Below are 20069 nucleotides of genomic sequence, written 5' to 3' on the forward strand. Positions count from 1 at the left end.
CAATCTTCTATTTTCCAATCTGCCAACTCATAATAGAACAAGCAGGTCTCTCTCTTTCTCTCTCTCAGTTGTGTACATCATGAAGATGATGACTAAATGAAAGCAAACCTATGTGGGCATTGGGATGGTGGGTTTTAGTTCTACACACAGTCCCTTTGCCATCCATAAATGCACAGTAGGCCATGTGTTCCTTCCTCATTCACCTCAGAACATGTAGACCTTGTGGCAATGGAAAAGTTTCTTATGGCTACTCAGCCCATAGTTACTCCAGAAATGAACACCAAGCTGTGTCAGCCGCCATCCCTTGAGGAGATTAAATCAGCTCTCTTTGCAATGAGCCCTCTTAAAGCCCCTGGCCCTGATGGCCTCCCTTCCATCTTTTTCCAGAAGCTCTGGGAATCCACAGGCCAAATTTTAACTAACTTTGTGCTTGAGTGTTTATCTACAGGTGTGATGGACCCTAAAATGAATGTCTCATACATTTGTCTTATTCCGAAAGTGCCTTGCCCTAACTCAGCTGAAAAATTCCGGCCCATCAGTTTAGGTGGAGTAGCAACCAAGGTCATTTAAAAAATCATTGCTCAACGACTCCAGGAGTTTCTTCCAGCAATTATCAGCCCTTATCAATCTGCTTTCATTCCTTCAAGACAGATTTCGGATAATATCTTCATGGCACATGAGCTGTTCCACTATATCAAACACAGGATAAAGGGAAAGAAGACATTTTTAGGAGTCAAGTTGGACATGAAAAAGGCTTATGACAGAGTGGACTAGACTTACCTTAAGGCTATGCTAGTAAGATTGGGTTTTAACCATTCTTGGATTTCTCTCATTATGAGTTGTGTATCCTCTGTTTCGTACAGATTACTTATAAATGGTAATATCACTACCTCCATCACCCCAATGAGGGGGATCCGCCAAGGCGATCTGATGTCTCTAGCCTTATTCATCCTATGTGCTCAAGGATTCAACACTTTTATTGCCCAAGAAGAACAAGCTGGAAGCATCAAAGGTATGTCAGTTAAAAACAGATACCCCCCATGAGATCATGACTATTGCCAAGGTAGTGGACAAAGACATCAATATGGATAAATCAAGTTTATTTTTCAGCCCCAATACTCGTCTCAGATTTAGAAGATGGTTCTCAAGAATCCTAAAAATTTCATATACTTAAGAACCTACAAAGTACTTGGGTTTGCCACTAGATGTTGGGGTTTCGAAAGTTAACACTTTTGGTTTCTTGAAGGAGAAGGTGCAAAGAAGATTTGAAAGCTGGAAATTGAATCTGCTATCACAAGTAGGCAAGGAAGTACTACTTAAATCTGTGATTATGGCACCTTCCCCAATTTGCAAGTGCTCATTTTAGAATCCCAAAGCAGATCCATGATAACCTAAACAAAAATTCAATAGATTTCTTTTGGGGTCAATGTGATGGAAGACAAAAAGCACACTAGATTAGTTGGAAGAGATTATATTCATCAAAAGACAAAGGTGGATTAGGTATCCGTGATACTAAAAGGCAGAATTCAGCACTTCTTACAAAATTGGCCTATAGATTGTGGAAGGAACCTGATACCCTCTGGGCAAAATTCACAATAAGTATCTACTTCCCAACTACAAATTTGCTTGATGCAATGTTAGGACACAATCCTAGCTGGGCGTGGCGCAGTATTATAGACGGCAAAGATATTCTCAAGGAAAACTTAAGATGGAAAGTAGGAAAAGGAGACAGAATCAGTATATGGGAGGATTGATGGTTGCCAAATATCCAAGGAGGTAAAATTTGATATCCCAAACCAAATATTTGTTCGTTATACTGGGTGGCAGACCTTATATCAGAGGATACTAGGAGCTGAAACGAAACACTTCTTCCTGATTTCTTCCATCCTCTTGATGCAGCTGAAATTCGCTGCATTCAGTTAGGCCTGTTTCCCAATGAAGATGAACTTGTTTGGGGGGCTGACAAGAAAGACATTTTTTCAATTAAATCAACGTACCATGCCTTATCAAATAAAATGGCAGCAACAGAGCAACAACAAACGTCTACCTCTCGCACACCAAGGTGGAAAAGCATAACCAGTGAAATCTGGAGTATGATTTGGAAGACACATGCTCTGCCCAAAATCATAAATTTAGTATGGAAAGCTTGCGCAGAAGGTCTCCCAACTGGTGAAAATCTGAGAAAACGCATTATGCCAGGGGATTACTTTTGTCACCGAGCCTGCATCATTGAAGAATTTGTGGGACATATTTTTCTTGATTGTGATTTTGCCAGAAAAGTATGGTTTGCAAGCCCCCTCTCTTACAAACCACCACTACAGCAGCCACTCCACCTTGCAGATTGGCTTCAAGAAATTCGGCACCTTCTCCCAAGAGATAAAAAGGAATCCAGGAGTTTCCTTTGCCTCTGCTTTTGTCTTCTATAGGAAATATGGATAGCAATAAATGAATATATGTTTAAGTTGCTCAAGAGAACCCCAATCGAGGTGGTACACAGGGCCATAAAGCTTCATGGTGATTTCTGGAAGGCAAAAGAAGTTTCAAGTAAATCAGCTCAAATACAAAGCCCATCAAATCCATCTACAATTCATAATGTCTCTCTTCCAATGGGCTGGCATCTTATTCAAACTGATGCTTCTTTGCTTGTGGGTAAAAATCTGATGGGCTTGGGCTATGCTATGTATAACACAAATGGGCTTCTGTTAAAGGCGGTCTCTAAAAAGGTCTTTTTTGAACAGGCCCTAATGGGCAAAGCGATGGCGTTAAGAGTAGCAACGTTAGACTCACTGGGTGAATGCTTTGATAGTGCTGTGTTTCAATCGGATTGCGAAGAACTCATTCACATCCTCCACTATCAAACACTGGGTATCCCCTTATGTCTTGATCCTATCATTGTGGATATAAGAAAACTTCAATCATACTTCTTAGAATGTAGATTTGATGTAATTCCTACAACTAGCAATGTAATTGCCCATGTCCTAGCTAGGAAGGCCCTGTCGATTGCGGGCTCGACGGTTTGACCACTTTCCACTCCTTGGCTGAGTCCATCAGCCTTGGCTTCAGCTCAGCCTTAATGAATCTTCTTACCAAAAAAACAAAAGAAGATGGTTTACCTTGGGTTATTTTGGGATTTTTCAAATATACAAAGATGCCACATCATTAGTTAGCTAACGAAGTTTAATTGTAGGGGTATCAATGATAAGGTTGGACTAATATAATTTTAAAAAGGGATAATTATTGTTGCCCCTTTGTAGTTTGATTTTATTACTAATAAAACCCTGTTCTTTACGAAATTACGGTTGCCCCCCTTCCTTATAATGGTGTTAAGTAGTCGTTAAGTTTGAATATGTAATGTCTACTTTGTCCTTCATTAAAATTAAGAAATCGAAAGACGATGCTACCCATTTATAAAAACTAAATTAAATGTCAATTTTACCCTAAACTTTATTTATTTTGAATTAAAGAAATGGGCAAAAAATTTTGATTTGGTGTCCCACCTCCACTAAACTTCATTTATTTTGAATTATAGAAATGGACAAAAAATCCAAATCTGACTTGGTTTCCCACATTCACTGAATTTCATTTATTTTGAATTCATTTATCTTAAATTAAAGAAATGAGCAAAATCCAAATCCAATTTGGTTTCCCACCCCACTAAACTTCATTTATTTTGAAAATTAAAGAAATTGGCAAAATCCAAATCCAATTTGGTTTCCCATCTTCACTAAACTTCATTTATTTTCAATTTGAGTTAGATTTCGATTTTCCTTCCTCTTCGGTTTCTATTTGAGTTTTATTCAATCATTTTTTCTTTATTTAGTGTTTTTTTTTTCATTTGAGAATAAAACAGATTATGGTTATTTTTTTCTGAGTACTACTATAACTTGACAAAAGGGTAAATAAGTAAAGAGATAAGAATAAGGGTATTTTGGGATTTTTGAGAAAATATAAAGGTGCTACATCATTAGTAAACTAACGAACTTAACGGTAAAGGGCATTAATAATTATACACAAAGTTAAATGTTGGATTAGTAATTTTGAAAAGTATAGGAGATAGTATATGGGGCAATACTAATTACCCTTTTAAAAAGTATAGATTATAAAATAGTTATTAAACTTGACCAGAGGGAGGCATTAGTAATTTGGATGGATTTAAAATTATAGAACCAAATCGGTCCGTGGATTAATTCCGGATTACATCATCACTCCATGGATCGAAACGAACGAGCTAATCCGAATGCCACCAGATCACTGCGAAGGGTTGTTTCCTCTGGAGGCCTGTAGAAGTCGGATTATAGGGGAATGAATTTTTCCTTCTCTCATCCGTCGGCGCAACCGCGAATGAGGAATTTCAATGGCGATTTAAGTGTTTCCAGTATCGCTTGCTTGGATATATATAAGCTTTTGGATTCGATGCATAGATTTGAAGTTAAATTTTTTGTGTCCTGCTTCAGTTCTGGAAAACGAGTTTTTATAGGTCTTAGGGTTTATTTATTTATTGTGTATATGGAGAAGCCATTGAAGCAGTTGTCTTCCCTAGAATGGGAGACTTTCATCGAGGATTTCCAGTTCAGAACTGCTCTTCGGGAGCGATGGCTTACACAGTATCCTGGCCTTTCTTTCCTCGATCTTATTCTCTCCGCCGTTCTCAAGAAAGATTTTCCGCTAAAGCTCCAGTTGATCGTATTTCTTGAAGAGTTCTTTGAAGTTTTGATTAAAGAATCTGAGGCCGAAGAGGCATTGAGGAGACTAATGGAAGCTCTCCGGTCTGTTGTTCAAGCACCAGTGGATGGAATCTCAATGACGTATTCGCTGAAAGAAGAAATGATGATTTGTTCAACTTCAGTCATGATTTCTATGGATGGATTGAAAAATGGAATTCGCTACTTAGAAAGTTTGACAGAATTGCTCTTGACTGTCATTAATCGGCCGAACTACGGGGTGGATCGGCAGACCAGGGGTGTGGCCTGCGAATGCTTGAGGGAATTGGAGAGGGCCTATCCGTGCTTGCTTGCTGATGTGGTCGGCCATCTATGGAATTTGTGCCAAAGCGAGAGAACTCATGCGTCACAAAGCTACATTCTGTTGTTAACATCGGTGATCCATGATATCGTGACCTACAAGACCAACGTGCCGATTCTTACCACCTCGGTCCCTCTGGTCCCTTTCAGCGTGCCGCATTCCCTTCTAGCCTCAGCTTCTTTTGAGACTAGGGAGTTATCAGTTTCGAATATTAGGGAGCTAAGGAGAGTGACGGCTTTCTTGCTCGAAAGGCCGCAGATTCTAACAGCCTGTGGGATGTTGGAATTCATGTCGATGTTGATGGGCGTTACTATGGCTCTGGAATTGCAAGCGTCGTTGTTGAAGGTGCAATTCTCTGGCTTGCTTTACTCGTACAATCCTATCCTATGTCATGTTGTTCTGATGCTATATTCCCGTTTCGTAGATGCGTTTGATGACCAAGAGGGTGAGATTTCTCGGCGTCTGATGCTAATCTCGAAGGAAATGCAGCATCATCTAGTTTTCCGCCTGCTGGCCCTCCACTGGTTACTGGGTTTTATTTGTTTACCCTTGAAGAGGGAAGCGACAAAGAGGAGTTCTATTACTAATATGGTTATAAACTTCTATCCAGCGGTCTTCGATCCACTGGCATTGAAGGCTATGAAACTAGACTTGCTTGCCTACTGTGGAATCTGTCTTGACAAGTCAAGTTCAGAGGATCCAGAGGGTGCGGGAGTTTCTTTGGTAAAACTCTTTGAAGATGGCCTCGTCTCTGTTTCAGCATTTAAATGGTTGCCCCCTTGGAGCACGGAAACCGCTGTCGCATTCCGAGCTTTCCATAAGTTCTTGATAGGTTCAGCACCTCATTCTGTGTCTGATGATCCTGCTACTCTCAGTGTTTTCATGGAATCTTCAAGTTTTCCAAATTTACAGGTACTTTTTCTTTTAACTAATTATTTTTCATTAGAAGTGAAAGGTACCTTCCTTTCATTCCATTACATTTAGCAAATGCATCCTCACTTCAGTTGTTTCCTTATGTTCAATTATAAAACATAGTTTTAGTCTAAATCTCTACATTTATTCAATTTGTGTCATTCCAAGCTAATGAAATAAAGTCCTCACGCTTATACATTACAGTAATTAGACATGAAAGCCGTAGCTCCATAAGATGCCATTGTTCTTTCCTCATGATCAATAATATGTCATTTATTTACTTATCAATATATGAGTTACTTCGCTTCAATTTCTTAAGCATCAACATCATTTTAGATTTCCCAACCACATCATGAGCATCATAATGTGTACAAACAAGAATAAGGCAAACCCAATGCCGAAGCCTTCTGCACAAGCAGACTTTGGGACAGGGGAGGGGCCAATTTTCCTATGAAGCCTTACCCCAACAATCTTTGCTGAGAAACTGTTTTTGCCTTGACCTCAAGCTACGATTATGGCTCACCAACCATTGCACCAAGGCCCACTCCTTATGCGTACAAACAAGAACAAGAAACTAATAGGATGCTTTGTAATAACATGGAACTAGTAGCATGTCTCATAATTAACATATGAGGGAGTAAGCTGCATTTACTAATAATAGGACAGTTCCATGCATATCATTACATGACTTATCCCCACTTTGTGATGTAGTTCCCAATACCCAAACCAAGTGGAAGCCCAAGGCCCAAGGGAGACTCTAGGTTTACTGTCCAGCAGCACAAGAATGGGCTAATATAAGCCCATTATTATTATTTTCTTATTTAAAATCACTTTTCATTGTTTAATAAATTTGCCAGGTAAGTACATTCCTGCAGAAACCAATGAAGAAAACACTTTTACTCAACCCTTCCTACATGAATTGATAGGGAATTTGGCCTGAGGTCTGGATGAGCTATGAGCAAACCCCCTTCCCCTTCTCCCCTACCTACAAACAACCCCTCCCCTTCGGTTGCCCCTCCCTCTTCTCCCTAACCTCCCCTACAAATGCTGACCTCTCCCTTCATGATGTCCAGCCTTCTAGCAATGGCTCCATTGTGTTCACTCTCAGTGGCTCCATTGTGTTCACTCTTTGTCCCTACTCCTTAGCCCTTGGTATCGCAAAATGGAAGGCCTGCCTTGTTCGGAACTTCATGGATTCCCATCCTCCGTCCAAGATCACTCATGCTTCCCTATCTAAGTAGTGGAAAGTAGAAGACTTTCTCCACTCATATAATCAATAATGGTGTCTCCATTTTCCAATTCTTCGACGAAAAAGCTAAGCTCCGGGCAATCGAAGGTGCCTCTTGGATGGCCAGGAACAAGAGGATTTGCCTCAGGCCGTGGAGCCTTAAATTGAAACTAGAAAAAAATGGATTTGAATGTCATTCCCCTCTGGATATCCCTCCCAGGCCCCCCTGCTGCAATTTTGGAACTCAGACAGCCTATTATGTCGTATTGCCTCTCTCATCGGCTAACCCCTTCGCATGTATGCTAATGCTTTCAAGTGTAAAAGACTATCGTATGCTAGAATATGTGTTGAGGTCATGGGTTCCTCCTTGCTGCCTGCTTCCATTTTGGTCAGAGATGAAAATGGTTTAAGCTTTGATCTCCCTCCAGTCTGCCATCGGTGCAAGGTGTTCAGCCATCCAAACTGCTCAATTTCTGATAACTCCTTGAACGCCCTGCTACTGCCCAGAAGACCGCTTCTCTAGTCAGCAAGGTCTATTGCCGCGTTTGACCACCACACAAAAAAAAAAAAAAAAAAAGGTCTATTGCCACCAATGGTTAGGTTCCTGCTTCCAAGAATCCGCCGGCGATCTCACCTCTGGGTATCTCGGCAATGGGAGGAACCGATTTGCGCAGTTGGAAGTTGATGGTGACCTCTCGGTGCTTTTTCTACCAAGAGCTGACCCTCACTGCCCCAGTGCCCCTATCACCAGGCTTTATGCTGCTGCTAGTTGTGCTTTTCTTCTTCCGGTAAGCCTTCAACCTGCAACCCCCTACCTGTAATCTCCAACGTTTTTCTATTATAAGGCCTGCCCTCTTCTGCACCTGCAGCTTTCCCCACTTTTGCCTATCTCTTCTGTTGAACCCCTCCACCTCTTCCCCTCCTACGGCGAGGGAGGCCGCGGCAGTGGAGTTGATGGCACCACCGGTGCTTTTCTTCCAAGAGCTGACCCTCCTGCCCCACCCGGCTTGCTGCTGCGGTGCTTCTCCCGTGCCTCCCTGCCTCCCTCCTGGTCTCCCGTTTTCTTTCTGGCCGCCCTCTTCGCCCTGCGCTGTCCCCCTTTGCCTTCTCTTCTGTTGAACCCCTCCACCTCTTCCCCTCCTACGGTTGTCTCCTCTACCCCGATTGACTCTGCCATGATCGAGGCTTCCCTTGCCTCCACTCCCTTCTCTTCCTTTCGCATCTCCCCTAATCCCTTTTATTCCCTTGCATGCCCAGAACCACCCCCCTTCTTGTTGGCCCCTCCTAGGCACCACATTGTGGTGTCTATCATCCAATCTAACCCCATTCTTCCCCCTTGTCTCTTGTGTTCTCCCATCCCCGTTGTTGTGGACCATTCATTGGGCCTTCCCCACCCCGCCTCCTAGCCCGGCCCATCTACCTCTTCTTGTCCTAATGAGCCCCCCTCTAATGGGCCTCCCTTCTCTTCTTCCCCTCTCCTTGAATTGGGGATTTCCCACCTTCTCAAAAGCTGCTTGATCAGCCCTGTTGTAGCCCGCTACTCCTCCCTCCTGATTGCCCATGCTGAGGCATCTCCTCCACCCCCTCCCTGGGTGTCCATTGTCGTGGACCATGTATTGGGCCTTTCTTAGTGTGCTTGTAATGGGCCCACTGACCCTGAGGTCCTTGATGGATTGGACTCTCCTCTTGCATCCTTGATCAAAAGCTGCTTGATCAGCCCTGTTGTAGCCCGCTACTCCTCCCTCCTGATTGCCCATGCTGAGGCATCTCCTCCACCCCCTCCCTGGGTGTCCATTGTCGTGGACCATGTATTGGGCCTTTCTTAGTGTGCTTGTAATGGGCCCACTGACCCTGAGGTCCTTGATGGTTTGGACTCTCCTCTTGCATCCTTGGGCGATTTGGCCCTAATTGTCAATAATAACGATCCTGTTTGTGTCGGCTGTCGAAGAAGCAATCACTTGACTAAGGGGCCTCGCAATCTGGATGGAGATTTCGTAGTGGATTAAAAATCTCACAGGAGAGAGGGGGGAAAAAAAGAAGAAGAAGAAGAAAGAAAAAGAATGGGGGCAAAATTTAGTCCCTGATCTTCTTTTGGTTTTAACCGGTTGTTGCTATTTATTTTTGTTGTTTAGCTTGCTGCCTGTGTCGGTTTTGTCTGGGCTTTGCCCTTGAGTTCGTTTATATCCTCTCCCCCCCCCCTTTTTACCTTTGGTAATCAGTTCTTTATTCACCCCCGCCCCCTTTTTCCTTTGGTAATGAATTCTTTATTCATCCCCCCCCCCCCCCCCAAAAAAAAAAAAAAAAAAAGGGTACAGTTCTGTAATTCTGCCAAGCCAAGTTAGGACAGTCTAGTTGTTTTAATTTAAGGTGTGTTCTATCAAGTTAAGTCATAATAAAGCAGCCCATGATCGGGTAGTCCATGTAAAGGTCAGTACACACTTCATTATTTTTATGAAATTATCTGGTTTTGCTGCCAATTTTGTTATCCTTTTCTATCCTGAATTCCTGAGTTTGTTTGGTGTTACAGCCTGAGAAGGTAACTCCAAGGTGTTCCACAGAAGGTTCTTGGTGAAGAAAACTTGAGATCCTTCTTCGTGATTGAAGATTCCGTCTCCACACCACTCAAGCTCCTCATAGATTCATACATGGCTCCTCCATCCAGGCACCAGGCAGCCAGCACCTCCATTTCTCTTTTCTCTTCCCTGTAATTTCTATTTGAATCCACTACCTCAAGCAGTCCCTTCTTGACATAAAAACCACGAAATGCCATAGCACCACAACCATCCATCGGAATTGCACCGAACTTTAACCACGTAAGCCCCTTACAATTAAGCTTCCATCCAAGTCCCATTAAATTCTGACTTGCCTAAAGCCCGGATTATTAGTTATTGTTTTGAACCCTGATTTTAATCCGCGGGATCAGTGACTTCTTATCTTTGAATTCAACCAAACTTGGGAAACATACCTTGGGTATCAAATTCTAGGTTCAATCAAAGTTTCAGCCGACACAAACAGCCTTGAGCCCTCCTAGCACTTAACAGACAGTGCTCTCTAAATGTTGCCCAAGAATAATTTTCTTTTTCAAACCAAACCTAACCTAAACTCATCTTTATTCTCCTATCTTAGTCAAAATGGGGTTTCCACACCATTTATCTTAAATAATAACAATCCCAGCCCATCACCCAAAAGCTACCCTAGAACAAGGTTCAAAATCTTGTCTTGTCTCGGCATCTCATCCCTACTAGGATGACCTGGATATTGAGATTTAAGCCAAAATCTAGCACAATGTCTGCTGGATTTCAGTGGGTTATAGGCATATTTGGTCTGATTCTTCTTGGACGTCTATTTTAAGGCCTGTAAGCCCATATCCATGGTTGAGTTGATAAAAAGAATCCACAATGGTCTTTTGGATTCATACTCGTGCTTGTTTGTTTGCGGTCGAATCTAAATGGTTTTTATTATGTACAAGACCTATTTAGAATATTTTCAAAGTAATATTGGAACACTATAGCAAACCCAACATGACATGGGCTGCACTTGAGACACATGTGGAAAGCCTTATCAAATTTTACTACTATTTTCAAAACCAAAACTGATTTTCTGTCCCTTTTTTAATAGCTGTATATAATTATTCTAATTTTTAGGAACTTAAAATAAATATATTCAGGTGGGAAAATGTTTCCACATCGTGAGGCTATGCTTGTGTTATTCACCATATATTTATTCAATCACCATACAATACATTTGTCATATATATATTTGTTTTTATATTTTTGATGTGGGTAAATAGATTCATTTTTAACCATAACAACAACAACAACAACAATAAGCCTTTTCCCAACTAAATGGGGTCGGCTACATGGATTCTTGCCCTCCAATCGGCGTGGCCTGCAGATCAAGGCCTAAGCTAACATATCCTTTCCACCACTTCTCCGGTTATCTTAGGTCTACCCCGCTCTTCGTCCTTCATATGGATTCCTTCTCCGACGAGCATTTATGGCTCCGTTGACGGGCGTGCCCCTCAAACGTTTCTAGCTATCCTTATAGGGCCTCCTGATCGTTTCTTATCTTTCCTCCTGTTTTGCCACTCTCCTCTTGCTCTTCTTTCGCTCCCGGTTTTCTTTGTTCTTCTCCCCCTCGCCCGTATTCTGCTGGTCGGCCGTCCTTTTTTCCTTGCTTTTGGAATCGCGTCCTGCCCGGTGCCCTCTCCCTTCTCCCCCTTTTTTTCTTGGGCCTCTCTTCTTCCCTCTTTTCTTTGTTGCCTGGTACCTACTCACTCGAGGATCTCTTTTCGTCGTTCCCATTCTCTCCGCCGTCTGCTGTTCACTGTATTCCTTCGATCTACTAGTTTGCCTTTGATTCCAGCTACTCTCCATGATTCTATTTGGTATTATCCCCCTTGGGTCTCTCTCCACTTCTCCGGCATCCCGGGGGCCTCATCTTGTGTCTTTGGTTATTCATCCTTTCGGTGCTGTTGGGCTTGTTGCCCTTGTGTGCCCCTGTGTGTCATTACTTTGTCCCCCCTGTTCTACACTAGTCACCGCCATCATACTATCCTTACTATATCTCTTTTACTTGCACACTTCTTTTCTCTAGTCTTGCCATTCGCTCTGGGACTCTTCTGCTTTTTCTAGGTCAATAAATACCATAAAAATAAAAAAAATGATTAATATCACTTGCCTCCCCTCTTAGTTGACCAAATGACACTTGGACCCCCTCTTAATTGGATTTTTTATATCACTAACCTCCCCACTTGCTTGGCAAAGGTATCAAACACCTCCCTTTGGTTAACTTTTTCAGTTAAATTTACTTTGCCATTAAATTTTTTTTTTAAACTCCAAACTACCCTTAACTAAAAAAAATATTTTAGTGTAAACCCCAAATTAATCTCAATTACCCTAGTAGTTAGAATTTTGAATTACCCTCAATTAATATTATTGTCAAAACCCCAAAATACCCTCAATTGCCCTAGTAGTTAAAACCTTAAAGTATCTTCAATTAATTTTGTTGTTAAAAAAATTAATTTCATTTTGGGGTTTTAACAATAAAATTAATTAAGGGTAATTTAGGGTTTTAACTATTAAGGTATTTTGGGGTTTTAACAATAAAATTAATTGAGGGTAATTTAGGGTCTTAGCTACTAAGGTAATTGAGGGTAATTCAAGGTCTTAGCTGCTAGGGTAATTTGGAGTTTAAACTATAATGGTAGTTTAGAGTTTTAAAAAAATATTTAATTAAAAGTAGAATTTAACTGAAAATGTTAATAGAAGGGAGGTGTTTGATACCTTTGCTAGGTAAGAGGGTAGGTAATTGATATTATCCAACTAAAAGGGGTTCCAAGTGCCATTTGGTCAACTAAAAGGAGAGTTAAATGATATTTACCCCAAAACAACAAACATTACGAAAAAAATTTATTTTAACATCGTGGGTAAATCGGCCATGGTGTTCAACAACAATAACAACAACAATAAGCCTTGTCCCAACTAAATGGGGTCGACTACATGGATTCTTGCCCTTCAAACAGTTCTGTTCAAAGTCATGCTAGATACAAGGCCTAAGCTATACACATCCTTTCTCACCACTTCTCATAAGGTTATCTTAGGTCTACCCCTATCTCTTCTAGTTCCTTCAATATGTATTATATCACTTCTCCGTACAGGGGCATTTATAGGTCTCCATTGAACATGGTCGTGCGACCTCAAACGACTTTCTCGAAGCTTATCACTTATGGGAGTAACTCCCAGACCAACTCTAATATGATCATTTCTTATCTTATCCATCTTAGTTTTGCCACTCATCCATCTTAACATCCTCATTTTTGCTACACTGAGTTTATCTATATGATTCTTTTTAACAGCCCAACACTCTACACCGTACATCATAGATATATTAATTTCAATTCCATTGAACAAGTATTGATCATACATTTAAAAAAAAAAAACATCATTTAGAGAAAAGTGGGTTACCTCAAACTGAAGAGGAAAACTTCAATCTCAGTGTTGTGGGAACTTTAATCCATTGCTTCCACATGTTTGTCAGTGTTTTTTCAAGAAATCCCTTTGATTTGAGGTAAAGTATGCTCAAAATACTCAAAACGCCCCCCCCCCCAACACACACACACACAACAAGGTTTCTTGTTGGAACCAGAGCAAATTCAGGTTGTGGTCAAGATTTTGAGACATTTCTTTTGTTTCTTTATTTTCATCTCCATGTCAGGCCCTCCATTTGACCGATATCTTGAAGATGATCTCAAGCGAAATCTGGTAATAAATTTTGACCTCCCATCATTTCAGTGGGGTCAAAATTCTCAAAATCTTTTAAAATCTCAATGGGTTTTTGTCAGATTTCAATCCATGTCCTAGTGGCCCTAACTAGAGCTACCCTAATTTGAAGCTGGTTATTGCCTTGAACTTGGTGTCGGCCTTAAATGGATTGAAGCTGCATCTCTTTGTCTAGGTTATCTTAATTGACTCCACAAGCCTTGATTCTAGAATAGCTGGAGGTTTGCTTAGAGATCACATAAGAATAATAAACTGAATTATTGCATGATTTTTTAAGCATTAGGGAGGTGCCTATGGTCAGAGATTAGGTTTTTAATGATGAAATTGGGGTTAAAAGTGGCTAAAATGAAATTTAAGGGCCAACTGAACTTGCCTGTTCTGAACTTGACTTGCCCGTTGGTCTTAGACTACCCAATCCAGAGCACATCCTGTTGATCCATATCTGGTCCATCCAGATGCACCCAATACAATCGAGACACTCTGATTCCATAGGGACAGTAGGGTTTCAATAGAATTCATCCCACTTTCAAGGTGGGTTTTGACATAGTTCTATGCATTAATTGGGTGAAATGTGTTGCACAACGATTGAAGCTTTGAGCATCCCTGTAAAACCAATATACCGTGCTGGCTGACACCATATCTAGTCCAATTGCCCCTGATGTGAATTACTTGAGATATCTCTCATTTTCATTTTCTGATTATTCTTAGCCGTGGCTTGACATAGGTTTCAGAGTCAACCGATTCTTGGTTGTTGAGCTATCAAAATTCAACCTAAGAAAGTTTTAACTGTTTTTTCTGTCTGCACCTCCCCCACCAACAACCCCCCCCCCCCCCCCCCCAAAAAAAAAAAAAAAAAAAAAAAACACACCCAAAAAGAGAGAGAGAGAGAGAGAGAGGAAGAAAGCAAAGCTATTAATTTGTCTATTATCAATTTCTGTTGTGCAGAGAATGTTAGTGAGCTTGGCATTGGAGTTCCGGAGATTAGTTTCGGTGATTGTTGCTTTCATTGACCGTTTGTTGGCCTGTCACTCACACCAGTGGCTGGGGGAGCGATTGCTTCAGACATATGATGAGCAATTGCTTCCGAAGGTCATCAAGTACTACCATTTGGCTTCTTACTTTTCGCTTTTTGAGAAGATTGCTGAAAATGCTACAATACCTCCTTGTGGGTTGTTAAAGCTGCTTACCACTTTTGTTGTTTCCATTGTGGAGAAACATAGTCCAGAAACAGGATTAAGTTCATGGTCTCTGGGAAGTAAAGTTCTTTGCATTTGCCGAACAATGCTGATGCACCATCATAGCTCTAGAGTCTTCCTTGCACTCTCCCGCATCTTGGCATTCACTTGCTTGTGCTTTCCTGACTTGGAGGTTCGTGATAATGCCAGGTATATGGAGATGTTTCTTTCAGTATTATAGATTTTGCTGTACTATCAGGTCTTCATTTTGTTTTTCATGAGGTGTTCCTCCTTTTAGGTGTTGCAGTGGATTAGGCTGATGTTTGGGTGTTACCGTGACAAGTTGTAACCAATACATAGTGGTTCACTAATTGGGTTTCAATATGCATCTTTGAACTGCAAAAAGCCTCCAGTTTATGGGTGCTGTAACCAAATATTAGGTGATGTCAGGTTTTTATCATGATAGGGAGGTTCTTGCTAAGCAAAATGTGCAGCCATTGCCTGAAACTTCCTCTTTTATTTATTTATTTATTTTATTTTAAGAATTTTATGTGCACATGCCCTAGTTGGTCATGAAATTACTGAACCCCCCCCCCCCCAATGTGCCAAAAACTACAGGGGGGTCCACTTTGTTAATGACCGTTTAGAACCGTTACTAAATTCAAATAATATTTCAAATATGACCAGAATACCCCTTATGTATGAAAATGACTCAAATACCCTTTAACTTAAACCCTATTTTCAAAAATTGAACATTTTGCAAAAGATGGGTGAAGGAGGAATCCCTTCATCCATATTCTTCATTGGTTAAGTTGCGTAGCTGGAAAATGAAGGGCCCTGCTGGAAATCACCCGCCAGCACCTCTTCTTACATTGAAACCCCCTTCACCCAAAATCAGATCCAAAATCAGCCCTCCACTTAAGCAAGACACCTGAATCGATCCCTAGTTCTCTGCTTGGAAGCTCAATATGAAGCTTGCTGATCCTGTTGAAATTCTTTAGAACCTGCATGGGCAAGTGATGAACCACTCCACCTGCCTTCATATCATCCTCTTCCGCTCCTCTAGCACCTCCAGTACCACCACCAAAGGAATTACTCCCTTCATAGCTTTTGCATTGACTGACAAAAATTCTGATGGCAATCCACCAATCATGACTGTTTGTGAGATACAAAAACTATCTATGTCAATTCCTAATTTCTGTTTCATTGTTAACTATTGTTGACTGTTTCAGTTAGTTTTCCCATTCTTCTGTTGGATCTTGAGGGCAAGAGATCTTCTGAAGTTGCGACTCCATGTAACTCAGGTTGGCTGTTCTTGCATTTGGTTTATGGTGCTAAATTTAAACTTTAAGGCAAGAGACCTTCTGAAGTGCTCTAGGTGGTTTATGATTCAACCAAGCTCTTTAATTCCAACTTTTTTGTTGCTTTTCTTCATGTAAAAAACTCTTATTATTCATGGAATTGGAAGGCAGAGATGTTTGAATGGCAAAGAGAGGTGGTTCGACGGGGAAAACACATTATGCTTTTTTTTGTTTGTTTTTTTTTTTTTTTTTTTTTTTTTGGTGTGGTGGGTGATTTCTGGTGGTGGTGATTGATTTCTGGCAGAGTGAAGGAAGAAGATGGGTGAAGGGATTCCCCTTCACCCACCCGTTGGTTCTTTGAGAATAGGGTATAGGGGTATAATTGTAAATTTTAATGGTATGGGGTAAGGGTACAATTGTAACTTCATTTTTCATTTTTACTGTATTTTCAATGGTATGGGTAAGGGTACAATTGTGACTTCATTTTTTACTGAAGGGTATAATGGTCATTTCATCTCAGACGTTAGCACCATTGTGTGTGTGTGTGTGTGTGTATATATATATATATATATATATATATATATATTTTTTTTTTTGTGTGGTGGGGGGGGGGTGTTGGTGGTGAACAGATGGCTTACTAATTAGATTTTCATTCTTCTCAATTTTGAGCCCTGGTTCCCTGCATGCTCCATCAAAAGAAGGTTTAGGAACTAAATAGGGAAACAAGAAAGAAGATGAAGGGAGAGGAAAGTAAATTCTCAAGAAAATCTATAGAAATTGAAACTATCTGTGTTACCTAACGATCCCTCGTTGGACTGTTGAATATTGCAGGTTCTACTTGCGGATGTTGACATGCATACCCGGAAAGAAGCTCAGACACATACTAAACCTTGGGGAAGAGCTTCCTGGTATTTCCCCATCGACAACAAGTAGTTCATTCTTCCAGACACAGTCACCTTTGCCTTCTCGTGATCTTCAGAAGTGCAGAGATATCTCTTCCTATGTTCACATCGAGAGGGTGGTACCACTTCTTGTTAAACAATCATGGTCCTTGTCTCTATTTACTCAGGGCATTGGCAGTGAAAACCCTGGATATTTGGAGGGAATCAAAGATGGTGAACAACCTGTAAATGTGCTAATGGATGTTGATGGCAATTCTGATATCCAAATTTTCTCTGAAACAGAAATGATTGATCAACCAAAGGAGCCACCTCGTGTGATGGATTCGAAGGTTTCGGAGATTCTAGCGATACTGCGGAAGCACTTCTTATGCATTCCTGATTTCAGACACATGTCAGGACTGAAGATTCAAATACCTTGTACTCTTAGATTTGAATCTGAGCACTTTAGTCGCATCTGGGGAGTTGATTTATCTGCAAATAATCTCGATGGAATAGATGCACTGCCTGCTATGTATGCCATAGTCCTTAATTTTTCATCATCATCATCACCATATGGTTCTATTCCATCAGTCCATATACCTTTTCTTCTTGGTAAACCTTGCAGAAATGATAATGCTTCTGCCTCGAAGGATTGCCTTGATATTGTACCTGCAGAAAATGGGCCTGTGGAACAGGATATCTTCAGAGCTCCACTGGTGATTGAACTAGAGCCAAGAGAACCAATACCTGGTTTGGTTGGTGTTTCAATTGAAGCTAATACTGAAAATGGTCAGATCATTCATGGGCAGCTTCGGAGTATTATGGTTGGCATTGAAGACATGTTCCTCAGGGCTAGTGTTCCATCTGATATTTCAGAGGATGCAATCCCTGCATACTACTCAGATTTGTTCCATGCATTATGGGAGGCTTGTGGTAGTTCCTCAAAAACTGGACGGGAGATATTTCCATTGAAAGGATGCAAAGGAGTTGCAGCTATTAGTGGAACCCAATCAGTCAAGCTACTGGAAGTCCCTTCTGAAGCTCTGATTGGGGTTGTGGAGCAGTACTTGACACCATACATTGTTAGTGTGATTGGTGAACCTCTTGTTAACCGAGTGAGGGGAAGAGGGGTCATCCAGAACACTGTCTGGAAGGATGTATCCTTAAATTCTGCCTTTGATGTCTCAACCTCCTTTCATGGTTTTAATGAGGGCCCACTTCAACTTGAATACATTGATGCAAATGACAAAGAGATCCATAGTGATATCACTAAGAGAAACATGGGGTGCTTTCTTGTTCTTATATTTCTCCCACCAAGGTACCATCTCCTTTTTCAGATGGAGGTATGTGATATTAGTACATTGGTTCGAATTAGGACTGACCATTGGCCATGCCTGGCTTATATAGACGAATACTTGGAAGCTTTATTTTTGTTATAAACGTGTATTATTTTTTGTATTACTTCTATCAATTTATATTTACTACATCAGTTGTATTCTTGGCAAAGTGCTCTTGCCTCGGGTGGCCCATACTGCTGTAAGCTCTCTGGTTCTCCTTTTTCTTTTTTCTGTTTTATTTTTACCTCAGTTTTATCTGAATCCACCCCCCATTTGAGAATAAGCATCGTGTAAATATTTCAGGGGCACCTTGGTCTTCACCTTGTATTGTGTTTTTTTTTGTTTTGGTAGTAACCTTGTATTGTGTTCATGTGTGTTTTTGGTGAAAACCTTGTACTCTGTATGTATCTCAAATTCAATAAATGGTGCTTCTTTCTTTTATTCTTTCAATTGCAATGGGAACCAGAATAGTAACCGAGATTGAATGTTAATTTGAGTATGTCTTTGATTTTACGTATTTGCAACTTCTAGATTGTCGTTCTTGTGCATGTTGATTCTTGTGACCCTTCTTATTATAATTTTTTTAGTGAAATTTTTTAACATTAACTGAACAGAATAAACCACTGATATCTGACTTCTTGCCTTTAACTGCTAATTTTCTGATTATGTCAAGCTATGGTTTTAGTTTGTCCAGAGCTTTTGTGTTACCATGAGATCCAGATGGAAGAAGGAAGCCATCTCTGATGCCAGATCCAGCACCAAAGAAGTCTTTTTTTTCTTTCTTTCTTCAAGGAAACAACCTAGGATCAATAGGTGTATGGATTGGGCCTTTATTGGTTGGGTTTTACTTGTAATAGGCCAACTTAATAGACCCCAAACATGGGTTCATGAGTTTAGTACGAAAGTGAGAGTAGTGGAGTCTTTTTCCATTTAATTTATGTAATTAGATTAGATTAGAAGTTTCTTGGAAAAGTAGTTGGTGATCACAGAAAAAAATTCAAGGGAAACTCAAGTTTCGACCAAGTGAAAATGGGAAACCTAGGTGGGAAATTAAAATTTTTTGAGCAAACTTATGACTTTTTCATGCAAGTTTCGACAGGTTTTAGAGATTATTTTAGGGTGGGACTCTACATTTTAGTTAATTAGAGTATAAAGAACACATTGATACATGCATTTTACTAAAAAAGTCAATGTAAATATGTCATTCAATGTACATAACATTAATGTAGAGTTGTCTAAGAAGTACACTATAAATTTAAGTACTTAACTACTTAAGTGCATAACATTCAATATATAACTTCTAAGTTCAAAACATCAAATACAATGTAACTGACAATAAAAGGAAAGTATAACGCAGTGCCAAGAGGAGTGCCTCAATGGATCCATCCCATGAGCTGAGTAGTACTGTGCCTATAGCATCCTCTCTTCCAACCAAAGAATATAGACATCCCATGACATTTTATGCCTATGGTTGTCAAGGTAATCAACAATTGCAACTTTATAAGTCTAGTCATCAACATGCATAATATAACCAATTTGAGGGAATGCGCAATTTGGATAGGGAAGTCTTGATGGAGGGGGTATTTGGGGAAACATGAAGGAAACAAAAAAAATAAAAAATTTGGGAAAACTTCGAAACTTATAGGAAAATGTCTAGGTTTCCATGAAATTTCCTATGTTTCCCACGAAATGATGAAATTTCGATCTAAACTTTGGGATTTTTTCGGTCACCCAAAGTTTCGTTTTGAGGTTCCAAAAGTGAGAAATTACGAGAATTTTGCATGTTTCAATCGAATTTTGTACAGTGCTGGTGATTACTTATTTGTTTTAGAATTCCTTCAAAAAAGATGGGCTGTAATTAGGCTTAGGTAGGATATTATCTTAGCATCAGGTTAGGACTTAATATTTTTCTATTTTCTAAAAATCTATTGT

The 20069-nt window shown here is 40.4% G+C and overlaps 1 protein-coding gene across 1 annotated transcript; it reads left to right on the forward strand.

The window, feature by feature from the left end:
- Positions 1–4171: 4171 nt before the first annotated feature.
- LOC149021906 (AP-5 complex subunit beta-like protein) lies at positions 4172–19097 on the forward strand. The gene is made up of 3 exons (XM_089150084.1): positions 4172–5934; positions 14389–14828; positions 16751–19097. Exons 1-3 carry the CDS (start codon positions 4303–4305, stop codon positions 18237–18239), a joined length of 3561 nt encoding a protein of 1186 aa, XP_089006210.1. The 5' UTR covers positions 4172–4302; the 3' UTR covers positions 18240–19097.
- Positions 19098–20069: the final 972 nt, after the last annotated feature.

Source organism: Hakea prostrata, chromosome 3, assembly GCF_041222555.1.
Source record: "Hakea prostrata isolate BN-2017 chromosome 3, UWA_Hpros_2, whole genome shotgun sequence".
NCBI lineage: Eukaryota > Viridiplantae > Streptophyta > Magnoliopsida > Proteales > Proteaceae > Hakea > Hakea prostrata.

Excerpts from the sequence above, each read along its gene's own strand:
- LOC149021906 (XM_089150084.1), top strand. The coding sequence starts at position 4,303 with ATGAATTTTTCCTTCTCTCATCCGTCGGCGCAACCGCGAATGAGGAAT. Across the intron at positions 5,935-14,388 it reads CAAGTTTTCCAAATTTACAG|AGAATGTTAGTGAGCTTGGC; the intron begins GTACTTTTTCTT and ends TCTGTTGTGCAG. Across the intron at positions 14,829-16,750 it reads GAGGTTCGTGATAATGCCAG|GTTCTACTTGCGGATGTTGA; the intron begins GTATATGGAGAT and ends TGAATATTGCAG.